This window comes from Cherax quadricarinatus, chromosome 15 (assembly GCF_038502225.1).
Source record: "Cherax quadricarinatus isolate ZL_2023a chromosome 15, ASM3850222v1, whole genome shotgun sequence".
Taxonomy (NCBI): domain Eukaryota; kingdom Metazoa; phylum Arthropoda; class Malacostraca; order Decapoda; family Parastacidae; genus Cherax; species Cherax quadricarinatus.
Window position 1 is genome coordinate 41,789,277 of NC_091306.1, and position 17,500 is coordinate 41,806,776.

At 46.6% G+C, this 17,500-nt stretch overlaps 1 protein-coding gene across 2 annotated transcripts in view; it reads right to left on the bottom strand.

The window, feature by feature from the left end:
* The window catches only part of LOC128703304 (TOX high mobility group box family member 3), a 122,363-nt gene that overhangs the window by 48,612 nt on the left and 56,251 nt on the right, over positions 1 to 17,500 (bottom strand). The window contains exon 2 of one of the 2 annotated variants that reach the window (XM_053797895.2): positions 7,572 to 8,759. In XM_053797895.2, coding sequence (XP_053653870.1) covers positions 7,572 to 8,696 — 1,125 coding nt within the window. In that variant the 5' untranslated portion in view covers positions 8,697 to 8,759. Of the gene's footprint in view, positions 1 to 7,571; positions 8,910 to 17,500 lie in introns of those variants that run through there. The other variant, XM_070085314.1, reaches the window with a different exon arrangement.

Consider the following 17,500-nt stretch of genomic DNA (forward strand, 5'->3'; position numbering starts at 1 on the left):
CTGTTTGTACTCTTCATTATACTGCAACCCTCTTCTGTTTGTACTCTTCATTATACTGCGACCTTCTTCTGTTTGTACTTTTCATTATACTGCAACCTTCTTCTGTTTGTACTCTTCATTATACTGCGGCCTTCTTGTGTTTGTACTTTTCATTATACTGCAACCTTCTTCTGTTTGTACTCTTCATTATACTGCGACCTTCTTCTGTTTAGACAAGTGGTTCACGGTCTTCTCTTTGTAACTTTTCCTTCCTCGTATATTATTTATCTTTGTCATCCACTTCACGTTTCCTTTCTTACCCATAACACTCCCGTTGTTAAGTGTTTTTAATATTCATCATCTGCTCCAGGGAGGGTTTCACTGTGGCTCGTGGGCTTCAGTTAGAGACAGTTCTCACTTCTCTTTCTCTCCCCTCACCCTCTGCTCCTATACATTACTCGTACTCTTTCTTGTCTAGCTCTATATGCTCCTAGAGCTGGATTTTGATTTTCCTGTAGTGAGTGATCTTTACTTATTATCCCACATTCCGGTCTATAACTGTATGGTTCTCGTATTCCTGAACAGGATGCGGTCCTGGAAGCCTCACGCAACCTTGTGGAAAGTTGCTTGTCACAGCCGCCTGGACCTCCTTCCAGATCAAGATCAAAAGAGTTTTGGTATGACCCCGTGTGGGGTGAGCTGGGAAGACCCCATGTGGGGTGAGCTGGGAAGACCCTTTGTGAGGTGAGCTGGGAAGACCCCGTGTGGGGTGAGATGGGAAGACCCCTTGTAAGGTGAGCTGGGAAGACGGGAGTGTCCACAGTCGAAGAAGAAGAGTCAGGTCTTAACCCAGCTGCTAGGCGCTCGTGGGACCAACTTGGAGAAACAGGAAGAGCAGCTGTGTATGTCTCGGTCTCGTGGTAGTTGAGGTCTTTAGTCTTGAGAAGCTGACAGTTTCTAGGTCGCAGGAGAGGGTAGGCAGGTAGGAATATCAGAGGGCAGCACACAGGTACTAGTTATAAGAGTAATTGAGGAGGCAGGTTTGCACTGGAGCCAATATCCAACTTTTTGAAGCTGCTCCTGGAGAGGTGGTGTAGTTTAGTCTTGTTACTGAAGGTGAAACATAGAGGTTTGATGAACTCAAGAACTTGGGTGAGCGTGATGTGAAGAGGTGATTCGTAGGGATACTTGATTGTTCCAGCACCGAGGTCTTTGTAGAACTCAGTGCAGGTCATGGTGTCAGCATTCAGTTGAGAAGTGTAGAAGGTAAGGCTTTCCCATGAGGGTGTATTGGAGTCGTCACTATCTTCTTCTGAAGTGGATTCATTTGGCGAGTCTACAATGGTGTTAGCAGGTGACTGAGGGTTGACAGGAGCAGTGGAGAGGTGTAATGGTGGTGTAACAGCAGGGTGGGAGACGTGGGAGACGGTGGTTGAAAAAGCATAACCATCGTTGTCGGTGGTGGAAGTGGTTATGGAAGTTACAGGAGCAGTTGCTTGGGTAGGAGACAGGTCTGCAGGTGCAGTAAAGTTCACGATGAGAGTCCGGGAAATTAAAGGCAGGCAAGTTGTTCAGACGGAATAGTTCGTTAATAGTGGTGTTGAAAATGCCAGGGTTTGCTGCATTTGCAAGGTGCGCATGTACCATGCAGTAAAGCACATTGGAGGGAGCACCGTCGGGGAGTAGAGAGAGGGAGTTGCTGGTCGAAGGTGTCTGTAGAGAGGCGTGTAGAATCTTGGTGGTGTCGGCTTGTAGTTTGGTTATTGCTGCGTATGTCGGTGAATTGGAGGTGTTCTGGTGCAGGATCTTAATTCGTGTCCATCATTCCCACATTTTGAACAAAACTACTTATCCTTGATGGGGCAGTCCTTGGTGGTGTGATTAAAGGAGTAGCAGGTCCAGCAGCGGGAGATGTATGTGAAACGTTCTGGTTCTATATGGCTTGTGTGAATGTTGTAATATGAGATGGCCAGACCGTCAGAGAGAGCTTGGGCAGCCATGGAGATATCTGAGAATTTACATTCTCAGATATCTCCATGGCATACATGAGGCGTTAGGTATCTTGAAGATGCTATCTACCGAGGCCCAGGTGTTTTGTTCCTCGATAGGTGTCTTCAGTGCTTGAATAGAGAGAGAAGTGACGATCTTGTCAAGTCTTTTCACAAAGACCGAATGTTTCAACTTCAAGAATGGAGACCGGGATATAGTGAATTGTCGTGTTTGTAGGGTCTTCATTGAAGAGTCGTCCATTAGTTTTGATGCTTCATTGTTGTCTGTGCAGACGACAATGAAGGAGTCCTTCAGAGAGTGGATTGCCGTAAATTTGACCTGCAGGCAGGTCCTAACGGCGGTAGCTAAAACTAGCTTCGAGGAGTTATTGATTACTCCATTCACAGGCTAGATTTTCACACGATGCGACAGCATTGTGAGAAAGGAGATGGCGCTTGTAGAATACTAATTCCCTTACCCAGTGGGGATCGAAGGGAACACTCCGTATTTACAAAATCGACGTGATACTCAGTGTCTCTCTGTTAACAGCTTCCTCCACCTTCACGATCTTTCCACATATAGCACAGTAACTGATATTAGAAGAGCTGATTTGTTTAATCGTCGCCCCCATTTATTACGCACTTTTCCTCTCCAAATTCATTCTCTATTGGCTTTGCTTCGTTTACCTTTCTTTTATGTCTACTCTGCATATTACTTTTCCCTTTCTCCTTTAAGGGTTCTGACGATTCATAGTTACTCCATCCCGCTTCCATGTGCAAAAGTTCAGTTGCCTGCTACAACTTTACAGCTCACTCGTTCTTGAACACTTCCAGTCTGATTCTCATGCTATTACAGGATACACTGCTGTTCCTAATCCCCCCTGACAGTGCCGCTATACAGCTGTTTTTCTTGAATAAATAACCCCATGTCATTTACTAGAGTCGACCACTGCTTATGGATGGTCAAAGTGCATTACAAGTTCTCCAGAAATTTGACTTCCTTTATCCCATCGTCCTTCGTGTATGACTTTGATAATGTTACATTACTAGTAAATACAAAGAAGTTGGTTTTACTTTACCCCTGGACACGTTGGTATCCAGGGCAATGAGCAAGCAAATTCAGGGCCTTTGTCAGGTATTCAGGACCTCCCGATTTACGACAATAATATTCCTTTCTCGTACTATATTCCAGTGCTCTCAACAACTCTGCAACCGCTGGCAACAACGTAGGTACAAGTTGCACCGTAATAAATTTTCTATCAAGCTACGTTAAGGGTTCTGGCCGTCTTCCCATCGTTGTCAGGTTAGAGACTCACTCTCTTTTACGTATCAGACGCGCACAGATACAGTACGGAGGTTAGGTAAAAGGCCACAAGTGTAACTAATGTGACATTTTATCGTGGTAATGCTTCGTTCTCCTGGAGCTTTGTAAAGCCATTATGGCTTGACAAAGCTCCTGAAGAAGGAAACATTGCCCATCGTATGAGATCTACCCAATAAAATCCACAACCACCTCTTGTCATATCTCGGAATCTGTCTCCACTTCCTCTACTTTCTTCGGGATTTCTTCCATCAAAGTTAAGGGACTGATTACCTGAGACTACGTCTCTGCTTCGTCCACTGTCCCTCAAGACTATAATTTATTCTTGTACTCGACTGATAAAGTCGGTACTATAGGCAAAACATATCATCAATACAGATACATAGCGTTGTACATGTGTCTTACACATCAACACAAACATCATCTCTTATGCAGATAATCGCTGAAATGATCTCACTAGAAACACAAACACTCGCACAACACAAAGCAAAGTTACCACTATCATTTCTGGCGAACATGAATGACGCAACAAAACAAATGCTAACAAATCGAATACGCACATACAAGCCATCAACCAGTAACACCACAGTACTAGGTATTAAATTAGATAAACACTTGCGTATGTACAGCCTCAGTAAACTTGTGCAATCAGTAACTAAGAAAGCAGTTATCAGAGTCCACAAACTACGTGGAGCTCAGATCTAGGTAAGAGTGTCACTCCACAAAGCGCTCACTCGACCTCTCATACATAACTTACACACCGCTTGCACTCTCTCACACCCAAGACAAATCTCTTAAATCTGCAACGTATCCAGAGCAAGGCACTGCGCTGGCTATTTGGCACTAGGTGCAGCAGGGCCTCATCACCAGCGAGCCCCTTTCTTGCTAGGGCAAATATCTTGGATCTAAACGTTAATTGGAAAACTGTTGGTGACAAAGCAAACTCTGTAGACCAGAGACGAACTATGGTACATGGACATCAGAAAGAGAGACTTGATAAGCTTGTGGATAGACGGGAAGAGATAAATGGTAGGCTTGTGGAAACACGGGAAGTTATACGGAAACCTAGTAACACGTATGTCCTATTCCACTTTCCATAGATCTCCCAGTTTTCAAATAAATGCACCCAACGTTCTAATTGCCTTCTTAGGTATGCTTAAACCTCACAGGTCACCGTTAAACTGCAACTTGCCAAAAAAGGCCTTTACAAATCAATCAATAGCTGAGTTAAATCTTGACAGTTTCTCCTACACTAGGTAATATTTCGTCTCGTCAAAACTGTTATTCTCCTCTTCCCCACTTCTCCACTCACTTCCAACTAGGTCCTTCGTTAATTTATTCGCCGGCTGACAGGCTGTCGTCAAACAACAAGGAAAACCCAGGACAGGACAACAGGGCACTATGCAACATGACAGAACATCAGTGCAGGGGACACCTAGGGCCTGTTACTGATCACATGTGCAAGTAGTTGCTCATCAGTGTCCCTTATCTGGTTGGTCAATGGGTGTCCAGGCCATGACCAGTGGAAACATACGGTACTAAATGCTAGTGAACAACTAGTTCTCAATGCCCCCTTCCCCAACTTAGGAGTAACGGGTATCAGATCTTCACATTTGGTATCAGGTCTTCACACCTGGTATCAGGTCTTCACATTTGGTGATATTGTGACAGTGATTTGTCACATGGGGTCTGCAACATTGTAAACAATGACTTTGCGTTACGTGAAGGTGTAGCAGTGATAACTGGTGACAGTGTTGTGAGAAACTGCATCCATAATATGGGAATGCCCAGTGACATAGCTTTATAAATAGCTGTGACAGTGATGCAATGGATATTAATGAACTAGTTTCTAGAGATACTGCAACAGTGATTATCCGGGGTATAGTGAAGCCAAGATAACCACCCGGAGAAACAACTGTTACTGAACAAGGCACTGTGTACTATCTCTGTCCCACTAATAAAGTTGTCACTGTGTATTTTTCACTGTGTGTTGTCTGAGCCTGCCACCCCTCACACACACACACACACACACACACACACACACACACACACACACACACACACACACACACACACACACACACACACACACACACACACACACACAGAAATAATGGGAAGACTAGAACGAGTCTTTGGTTAACCCGAAGGTGTAGGGAGGCAAAAACTAAGTGCACTAAAGAATGAAAAATGTACAGGAGACAAAGGACCCAGGAAAATAAAGAGATCAGTCGAAGAACCAGAAACGAGTATGCACAGATAAGGAGGGAGGCCCAGCAACAGTACGAAGACAACATTGCATCGAAAGTCAAGTCTGATCCGAAGCTGTTATATAGCCACATCAGGAGGAAGAAAACAGTCAAGGACCAGGTGATCAGGCTGAGGAAAGAAGATGGGAAGCTCACAAGAAACGATCAAGAAGTATGTGAGGAGCTCAATGCGAAATTTAAGGAAGTATTTACAGTGGAGACAGAAAGGACTCTGTGAGGCTAGAACAGAGGGGTACATTAACAAGGGACAGACCAACAAGTGTTGGATGAAATACACACAACCGAGGAGGAGGTGAAGAAGCTGCTAAGTGACCTTGATACCTTAAAGGCGGTGGGACCGGACAACATCTCTCCGTGGGTCCTTAGAGAGGGAGCAGAGATGCTGTGCGTGCCACTAACCACAATTTTCGACACATCCATTGAAACTGGAAGACGGCAAATGTAGTCCCCATTTTTAAGACAGTAGACAGAGACGAGGCACTAAACTACAGACAAGTCTCACTGAAGTGTATAGTATGCAAAGTCACGGAGAAGATTATCAGGAGGAGAGTGATGGAGCACCTGGAACGGAACTAGATTATAAACGACAACCAGCACAGATTCATGGAATGCAAATCCTGTGTAACAAACCTACTGGTATTTTATGACATGGTAACAGAAGTAAGATACGAGATAGAGGAGTGGGTTGACTGCATTTTCTTGGACTATAAGAAGGCCTTCGACACAGTTCCTCACAAGAGATTAGTGCAGAAGCTAGAGGATCAGGCACGTATAACAGGAAGGGTACTGCAATGGATCAGAAAATGCCTGACAGGGAAGCAACAACTAGTCATGGTACGTGATAAGGTATCATAGTGGGCGCCTGTGACGAGCGGGGTCCCACAGGGGTCAGTCCTAGGACCAGTGTTACTTTTGGTATATGTGAATGACAGATGGAAGAGAAAAACTCTGAAGTGTCCCTATTCGCAGACGATGTGAAGTTAATGAGGAGAATTAAATCATATGAGGACCAGGCAGGACTGCAAAGAGATCTGGACAGGCTGGACGCGTGGTCCAGCAACTGGCTCCTTGAATTTAACCCCGCTAAATGCAAAGTCACGAAGATCGGGTAAGGGCAAAGAAGACCTCAGACAGAATATAGGCTAGATGGCCAGAAACCGCAAGCTTCACTCAAGGAGAAAGATCTTGGGGTGAGTATAATACCGAGCACATCTCCGGAAGCACATATCAACCAAATAACCGCTGCAGAATATGGGCCCCTGGCAAATCTGAGAATAACATTCCGATGCCTCAGTAAGGAATCGTTCAAGACTCTGTACACCGTGTACGTCAGGCCCATTCTGGAGTATGCAGAACCAGTTTGGAACCCACACCTGGTCAAGCATATCAAGAAATTAGAGAAAGTGCAAAGGTTCGCAACAAGGCCAGTTCCAGAGCTAAGGGGAATGTCCTACGAAGAAAGGTTAAGGGAAATCGGCCTGACGATACTGGAATATAAGAGGGTTAGAGGAGACATTATAACGACATACAAAATACTGAGAGGAGTAGATAGGGTGGACAGAGACAGGATGTTCCAGAGACGGGACACAGAAACAAGGGGTCACAATTGGAAGTTGAAGACTCAGATGAGTCAAAGGAATGTTAGGAAGTATTTCTTCAGTCATAGAGTAGTCAGGCAGTGGAATAGCCTAGAAAGTAACGTAGTGGAGGCAGGAACCATACATAGTTTTAAGGCGAGGTATGATAAAGCTCATGAAGCAGAGAGAGAAAGGACCTAGTAGCGATTAGTGAAGAGGCGGGTCCAGGAGCTGAGTCTCGACCCCTGCAACCACAAATAGGTGAGTACACACACACACACACACACGCACGCGAACAAATTTTACATCCTCTTCTTTATGAGTAAAATTATTGTTGATATGAGTGGTGGGGTGGACGGCGTCCTCTGTGACCCACGTGCAGGTGAAGGCTGTATGGCTAAGAGGTTAACTTAACTAACAAGATTCGTAGCCTCACCTGGCTGTTTAGTCTCGCTCTTAAGATGGAGGCGAGACCTGTAAGCCGGTCCTCTTCTGTTACGTTTAAATCTTCCTCGGTCTCGTCCTCGTAATTATCAGACTTGTTGTCCTCGAGTCGAGTGTAAGTTTCCAGCTCTGTCTCGTAGTCGAGACGAGTGTGTTGATGCATCTGGTGTTGCTCCAGCTGTTTGGCCTGCAGATGTTGTTCCAGCTGTTTGGCCTGCAGGTTTTGCTCCAGCTGCTTGGCCTGCAGGTGGTGATGGTGTTGCTCCAGCTGCTTGGCCTGCAGGTTCTGGATAAGCTGGGAGCAGTAGGTGTAGTAAAGCATCTGTGACTGATGCACTGCAGCCAGCAGTGCTTCTGTGTCCTTCAGGGCGGCCGGGGGCAGCATCCCCTGGGAAATCGTCGAAGTCTGGAGGTGGAGGAGAGCTGTGAGCAGGTGGCTCCCTGGAACACCGTCTCTCTCACTCACTGCTATCCGAGTACTGCTGCCGAGCAAGGAACTCTCGACAAGTGGCGAGCACTGGCTCTGTCGCGGCCTCATGACTGACTGACTTAAGACTTCTCCGGCCTCCACTCTATCACCATTACCACTAGCTGGCCCCGCCCCTAACTCCCGGCGCTTGTCGCTACTGACGCCCCCGCTACTGCTACTGCTACTGTTAGTGGTAGCATCGTTCTTTTCTTCAGCTGATGGTGGCCGGAAATTAGATTCGTAAGCTAAATCTGATGGTTGGGGAGATTCAATCCTTGCTTTTTTTCTAGCGACTTCAGGCGAATATGTATTTGACGTATCCCAGACTGTGGAAGTTGGCGGAGAATAACTGCTTATCCATGGGGACTGGGATTTAGGAAACGGGGAGTCTGGTGGGGAAGGTGGGGAAGCTCTAGCCTGGCAGTGCCTCTTCTTGGGGATAGGGATATAGCGGCTGGCAGTGGCAGGCGAAGCGCTGAGCATAGCATGGGTAGTCAGCTTGGTGCTTGGCTCCAAGGCGCACTTGGGATCCTTCCTGAGACGAGGCCACGAGTGGTGAAGCACGAGCTTAGGACGGCTGCCGGTGGTGAGGTCCATGGGCACGTCTTGGTGCGGTGCTCGCGAGCCAGCTAGTGTCAACACCTCCATGCTACTGCTCGGATCACTTCCACACCCGCGTCGAGGTCACCCCTAAGATGCCAACAGCTGCACCTGGAGAGGAAAAAGATGCAAGAATTGTGATGGATTTATAGACCAAAATTTCCCCTTCTTGTTGTAATTTAAGTCATGTACGTGATAGCGAAATGAATATTGCGGTAAATAAGTACCCAGCACAAACAAGAACCCACATAGTGTCGTAGCATGACTTAATGATTCATCCAAATGACTTAGTGTAGAAAATAATGAGACGGAAGAAACAGTTTGAAGAAGAAACCTGTACCTGGATGAGGTGTCACTCTGTACAGAGATTTATTTCTTGATGAAGTCTAACAGATCAAAACGTTGCCCCCAACCTCTGTTATGCCTAGTTTTTTTTTTTTTAATCATCCCAATTAGTTCTATGAGATAGTCATTGTTCTATATAAAGGAAGGAAACGCTCGTGCAACATTACAACTGAAAGAAGAATTAGACTCGTGCAGCATCTGGGTGTCTAACGTGTCCAATTCATCCTCTTGTCGGTAATGTCTACCATTCATAAACAAAACTGCATCTATTACCATTGTCAATGGGTAAACAGAAAGAATTGGCAGTGATCCATAGAGACCACACAACTCAACTTTGTATACAACACTCAACACAACTAAAACAACTCAAACAGCCAACACCTGCACATGTACGACCTCTTTGCCTACCCGTGGACATTTTTTAAGTGCCTGTGAAGTCCCAATATTCGGGGAAAAGTCCCGAATGAAAAATATATTCATTGTAGAAGGATCTATCGTTATCAAGTGTTGGTAACGAAGCAATTACGTTCATTATGATTAAAAACGAGGGGTAACGCTAAACACGTAGGATTATGCAGTGCCTGTGGGGGGATGTGGACGGAATTCGGGCTTAATTCAGGGAACTGGAGCACAGATCCAATTCCCTAGATCAAGATCCCCTCACCAGCATCAAGGAACTTTCCTTGATGGGTCTTCACCTTGAAAGCTGCAACGATTTTATTTGCCAAACTTTTCGTTGACAATCAACTGCTGTCATGTCACAACTCACACACTCAGCTCACTACAGTCATGTCACAACTCACAAACTCAGCTCACTACAGTCATGTCACAACTCACACACTCAGCTCACTACAGTCATGTCACAACCCACACACTCAGCTCACTACAGTCATGTCACAACTCACACACTCAGCTCACTACAGTCATGTCACAACTCACACACTCAGCTCAATACAGTCATGTCACAACTCACACACTCAGCTCACTACAGTCATGTCACAACCCACACACTCAGCTCACTACAGTCATGTCACAACCCACACACTCAGCTCACTACAGTCATGTCACAACTCACACACTCAGCTCACTACAGTCATGTCACAACTCACACACTCAGCTCACTACAGTCATGTCACAACTCACACACTCAGCTCACTACAGTCATGTCACAACTCACACACTCAGCTCACTACAGTCATGTCACAACCCACACACTCAGCTCACTGCAGTCATGTCACAACTCACACCCTCAGCTCACTACAGTCATGTCACAACTCACACACTCAGCTCAATACAGTCATGTCACAACTCACACACTCAGCTCACTACAGTCATGTCACAACTCACACACTCAGCTCACTACAGTCATGTCACAACCCACACACTCAGCTCACTACAGTCATGTCACAACCCACACACTCAGCTCACTACAGTCATGTCACAACCCACACACTCAGCTCACTACAGTCATGTCACAACCCACACACTCAGCTCACTACAGTCATGTCACAACTCACACACTCAGCTCAATACAGTCATGTCACAACTCACACACTCAGCTCACTACAGTCATGTCACAACCCACACACTCAGCTCACTACAGTCATGTCACAACTCACACACTCAGCTCACTACAGTCATGTCACAACTCACACACTCAGCTCAATACAGTCATGTCACAACTCACACACTCAGCTCACTACAGTCATGTCACAACTCACACACTCAGCTCACTACAGTCATGTCACGACTCACACACTCAGCTCACTACAGTCATGTCACAACTCAGGCACTTAGCTCACTACAGTCATGTCACAACCCACACACTCAGCTCACTACAGTCATGTCACAACCCACACACTCAGCTCACTACAGTCATGTCACAACTCACACACTCAGCTCACTACAGTCATGTCACAACCCACACACTCAGCTCACTACAGTCATGTCACAACTCACACACTCAGCTCACTACAGTCATGTCACAACCCACACACTCAGCTCACTACAGTCATGTCACGACTCACACACTCAGCTCACTACAGTCATGTCACAACCCACACACTCAGCTCACTACAGTCATGTCACAACTCACACACTCAGCTCACTACAGTCATGTCACAACCCACACACTCAGCTCACTACAGTCATGTCACAACTCACACACTCAGCTCACTACAGTCATGTCACGACTCACACACTCAGCTCACTACAGTCATGTCACGACTCACACACTCAGCTCACTACAGTCATGTCACAACCCACACACTCAGCTCACTACAGTCATGTCACAACTCACACACTCAGCTCACTACAGTCATGTCACAACTCACACACTCAGCTCACTACAGTCATGTCACAACTCACACACTCAGCTCACTACAGTCATGTCACAACTCACACACTAAGCTCACTACATGAATCAAGATACCATGAATCAAGCCACCATGAGTCAAGCCACCATGAGTCAAGCCACCATGAATCAAGCCACCATGAATCAAGCCACCATGAATCAAGCCACCATGAATCAAGCCACCATGAGTCAAGCCACCATGAATCAAGCCACCATGAGTCAAGCCACCATGAATCAAGCCACCATGAGTCAAGCCACCATGAGTCAAGCCACCATGAATCAAGCCACCATGAGTCAAGCCACCATGAATCAAGCCACCGTGAATCAAGCCACCATGAATCAAGCCACCATGAATCAAGCCACCATGAGTCAAGCCACCATGAGTCAAGCCACCATGAATCAAGCCACTATGAATCAAGCCACCATGAATCAAGCCACCATGAATCAAGCCACCTTGAATCAAGCCACCATGAATCAAGCCACCATGAATCAAGCCACCATGAATCAAGCCACCATGAATCAAGCCACCATGAATCAAGCCACCATGAGTCAAGCCACTATGAGTCAAGCCACCATGAATCAAGCCACCATGAGTCATGTCACCATGAGTCAAGCCACCATGAATCAAGCCACCATGAGTCAAGCCACCATGAATCAAGCCACCATGAATCAAGCCACCATGAGTCAAGCCACCATGAATCTAGCCACCATGAATCAAGCCACCATGAATCAAGCCACCATGAATCAAGCCACCATGAATCAAGCCACCATGAATCAAACCACCATGAGTCAAGCCACCATGAGTCAAGCCACCATGAATCAAGCCACCATGAGTCATGTCACCATGAGTCAAGCCACCATGAATCAAGCCACCATGAGTCAAGCCACCATGAATCAAGCCACCATGAATCAAGCCACCATGAGTCAAGCCACCATGAATCAAGCCACCATGAATCAAGCCACCATGAATCAAGCCACTATGAATCAAGCCACCATGATTCAAGCCACCATGAATCAAGCCACCATGAGTCATATCACCATGAGTCAAGCCACCATGAATCAAGCCACCATGAGTCAAGCCACCATGAATCAAGCCACCATGAGTCAAGCCACCATGAGTCAAGCCACCGTGAATCAAGCCACCATGAATCAAGCCACCATGAATCAAGCCACCATGAATCAAGCCACCATGAATCAAGCCACCATGAGTCAAGCCACCATGAATCAAGCCACCATGAATCAAGCCACCATGAATCAAGCCACCATGAGTCAAGCCACCATGAGTCAAGCCACCATGAATCAAGCCACCATGAGTCATGTCACTATGAATCAAGCCACCATGAATCAAGCCACCATGAGTCAAGCCACCATGAATCAAGCCACCATGAGTCAAGCCACCATGAGTCAAGCCAGCATGAATCAAGCCAGCATGAATCTAGCCACCATGAATCAAGCCACCATGAATCAAGCCACCATGAGTCAAGCCACCATGAATCAAGCCACCATGAATCAAGCCACCATGAATCAAGCCACCATGAATCAAGCCACTATGAGTCAAGCCACCATGAATCAAGCCACCATGAATCAAGCCACCATGAATCAAGCCACCATGAATCTAGCCACCATGAATCAAGCCACCATGAGTCAAGCCACCATGAGTCAAGCCACCATGAATCAAGCCACCATGAATCAAGCCACCATGAGTCAAGCCACCATGAATCAAGCCACCATGAATCAAGCCACCATGAATCAAGATACCATGAATCAAGATACCATGAATCAAGCCACCATGAATCAAGCCACCATGAGTCAAGCCACCATGAGTCAAGCCACCATGAATCAAGTCAAGTCACCATGAGTCATGAGTCACCATGCCACTATGTCAAGCCACCATGAATCAAGCCACCATGAATCAAGCCACCATGAATCAAGCCACCATGAGTCAAGCCACCTTGAATCAAGCCACCATGAGTCAAGCCACCATGAATCAAGCCACCATGAGTCAAACCACCATGAATCAAGCCACTATGAGTCAAGCCACCATGAGTCAAGCCTCCATGAGTCAAGCCACCATGAATCAAGCCACCATTAATCAAGCCACCATGAGTCAAGCCACCATGAATCAAGCCACCATTAATCAAGCCACCATGAATCAAGCCACCGTGAATCAAGCCACCATGAATCAAGCCACCATGAGTCAAGCCACCATGAATCAAGCCACCATGAATCAAGCCACCATGAATCAAGCCACCATGAGTCAAGCCACCATGAATCAAGCCACCATGAGTCAAGCCACCATGAATCAAGCCACCATGAGTCAAGCCACCATGAGTCAAGCCACCATGAATCAAGCCACCATGAGTCAAGCCACCATGAATCAAGCCACCGTGAATCAAGCCACCATGAATCAAGCCACCATGAATCAAGCCACCATGAGTCAAGCCACCATGAGTCAAGCCACCATGAATCAAGCCACTATGAATCAAGCCACCATGAATCAAGCCACCATGAATCAAGCCACCTTGAATCAAGCCACCATGAATCAAGCCACCATGAATCAAGCCACCATGAATCAAGCCACCATGAATCAAGCCACCATGAATCAAGCCACCATGAGTCAAGCCACTATGAGTCAAGCCACCATGAATCAAGCCACCATGAGTCATGTCACCATGAGTCAAGCCACCATGAATCAAGCCACCATGAGTCAAGCCACCATGAATCAAGCCACCATGAATCAAGCCACCATGAGTAAAGCCACCATGAATCTAGCCACCATGAATCAAGCCACCATGAATCAAGCCACCATGAATCAAGCCACCATGAATCAAGCCACCATGAATCAAGCCACCATGAATCAAACCACCATGAGTCAAGCCACCATGAGTCAAGCCACCATGAATCAAGCCACCATGAGTCATGTCACCATGAGTCAAGCCACCATGAATCAAGCCACCATGAGTCAAGCCACCATGAATCAAGCCACCATGAATCAAGCCACCATGAGTCAAGCCACCATGAATCAAGCCACCATGAATCAAGCCACCATGAATCAAGCCACTATGAATCAAGCCACCATGATTCAAGCCACCATGAATCAAGCCACCATGAGTCATATCACCATGAGTCAAGCCACCATGAATCAAGCCACCATGAATCAAGCCACCATGTGTCAAGCCACCATGAATCTAGCCACCATGAATCAAGCCACCATGAATCAAGCCACCATGAATCAAGCCACCATGAATCAAGCCACCATGAATCAAGCCACCATGAATCAAACCACCATGAGTCAAGCCACCATGAGTCAAGCCACCATGAATCAAGCCACCATGAGTCATGTCACCATGAGTCAAGCCACCATGAATCAAGCCACCATGAGTCAAGCCACCATGAATCAAGCCACCATGAATCAAGCCACCATGAGTCAAGCCACCATGAATCAAGCCACCATGAATCAAGCCACCATGAATCAAGCCACTATGAATCAAGCCACCATGATTCAAGCCACCATGAATCAAGCCACCATGAGTCATATCACCATGAGTCAAGCCACCATGAATCAAGCCACCATGAGTCAAGCCACCATGAATCAAGCCACCATGAGTCAAGCCACCATGAGTCAAGCCACCGTGAATCAAGCCACCATGAATCAAGCCACCATGAATCAAGCCACCATGAATCAAGCCACCATGAATCAAGCCACCATGAGTCAAGCCACCATGAATCAAGCCACTATGAATCAAGCCACCATGAATCAAGCCACCATGAGTCAAGCCACCATGAGTCAAGCCACCATGAATCAAGCCACCATGAGTCATGTCACTATGAATCAAGCCACCATGAATCAAGCCACCATGAGTCAAGCCACCATGAATCAAGCCACCATGAGTCAAGCCACCATGAGTCAAGCCAGCATGAATCAAGCCAGCATGAATCTAGCCACAATGAATCAAGCCACCATGAATCAAGCCACCATGAGTCAAGCCACCATGAATCAAGCCACCATGAATCAAGCCACCATGAATCAAGCCACCATGAATCAAGCCACTATGAGTCAAGCCACCATGAATCAAGCCACCATGAATCAAGCCACCATGAATCAAGCCACCATGAATCTAGCCACCATGAATCAAGCCACCATGAGTCAAGCCACCATGAGTCAAGCCACCATGAATCAAGCCACCATGAATCAAGCCACCATGAGTCAAGCCACCATGAATCAAGCCACCATGAATCAAGCCACCATGAATCAAGATACCATGAATCAAGATACCATGAATCAAGCCACCATGAATCAAGCCACCATGAGTCAAGCCACCATGAATCAAGCCACCATGAATCAAGCCACCATGAGTCAAGTCACCATGAGTCAAGCCACCATGAATCAAGCCACCATGAATCAAGCCACCATGAATCAAGCCACCATGAGTCAAGCCACCTTGAATCAAGCCACCATGAGTCAAGCCACCATGAATCAAGCCACCATGAGTCAAACCACCATGAATCAAGCCACTATGAGTCAAGCCACCATGAGTCAAGCCTCCATGAGTCAAGCCACCATGAATCAAGCCACCATTAATCAAGCCACCATGAGTCAAGCCACCATGAATCAAGCCACCATTAATCAAGCCACCATGAATCAAGCCACCGTGAATCAAGCCACCATGAATCAAGCCACCATGAGTCAAGCCACCATGAATCAAGCCACCATTAATCAAGCCACCATGAATCAAGCCACCGTGAATCAAGCCACCATGAATCAAGCCACCATGAATCAAGACACCATGGGTCGGCCTAGGAGTGAGAGAGGGGGGCTGTGCCTCCCACCGACCTAGGTAGGCCTACAGAGGGCAGCACTGAATGCCGCGAAATATGAACTAGTCAGAGCAGACGGCTAGGCTGTGTGCTCTGACAGTACAGGCTGTCTACAATCAAGCCACCATGAATCAAGCCACTATGAGTCAAGCCACCATGAATCAAGCCACCATGAATCAAGCCACCATGAATCAAGCCACCATGAATCAAGCCACCATGAATCAAGCCACCATGAGTCAAGCCACCATGAGTCAAGCCACCATGAGTCAAGCGACCATGAATCAAGCCACCATGAATCAAGCCACCATGAGTCAAGCCACCATGAGTCAAGCCACCATGAATCAAGTCACCATGAATCAAGCCACCATGAATCAAGCCACCATGAATCAAGCCACCATGAATCAAGCCACCATGAGTCAAGCCACCATGAGTCAAGCCACCATGAATCAAGCCACCATGAATCAAGCCACCATGAATCAAGCCACCATGAATCAAGCCACCATGAATCAAGCCACCATGAGTCAAGCCACCATGAATCAAGCCACCATGAATCAAGCCACCATGAATCAAGCCACCATGAGTCAAGCCACCATGAATCAAGCCACCATGAATCAAGCCACCATGAGTCAAGCCACCATGAATCAAGCCACCATGAGTCAAGCCACCATGAATCAAGCCACCATGAGTCAAGCCACCATGAGTCAAGCCACCATGAATCATAATGCTAACGTGAAAGACTTGTGAGGATATTGTCAGTGGATCTCACCTTCAAGAATCGCAACATTGTCACTGTCTCATCTACGAAGAAAATGATAAGATGGATAATGAGAACCTTCAAAACAAGGGATACCAAACCAGTGATGATCTTCTGTAAGCCACCTGTTCTCTCTTAGGCTGGCCTAGTGCTGTACACTAACAGCAACTTTAAAGGCAGGTGAAATTGAAGATCTGGAGAATGTACAGAGAACCTTCACTGCACGTATAAGTTTAATCAAGCACCTAAATTACTGGGACAGTTTGAAGTCCCTTCACCTGTACTCCTTGGAACGCAGGCGACAAAGATACATCATAATGTGCACATGGAAAGTCTTGGAGGGACTGATTTCAAATCTGCACACAGAAATCACTCCCAACGAAAGAAATAGGGTAGGCAGGGGTCCTTCCCTCGTCGAAAAGCATGTGTCTCATGAGTACAGTGACAACACAGTAAGTGTCAGGGCCCCCAGATTATCCAACAGCCTTCCACCTTACATAAGGGGAACTAAAATGGTCCAAGTCGGACCGAAACGTCGTCGTAAGCTCTTCTCTTCTATGTGCGGGTTATTTGTGTATAAGG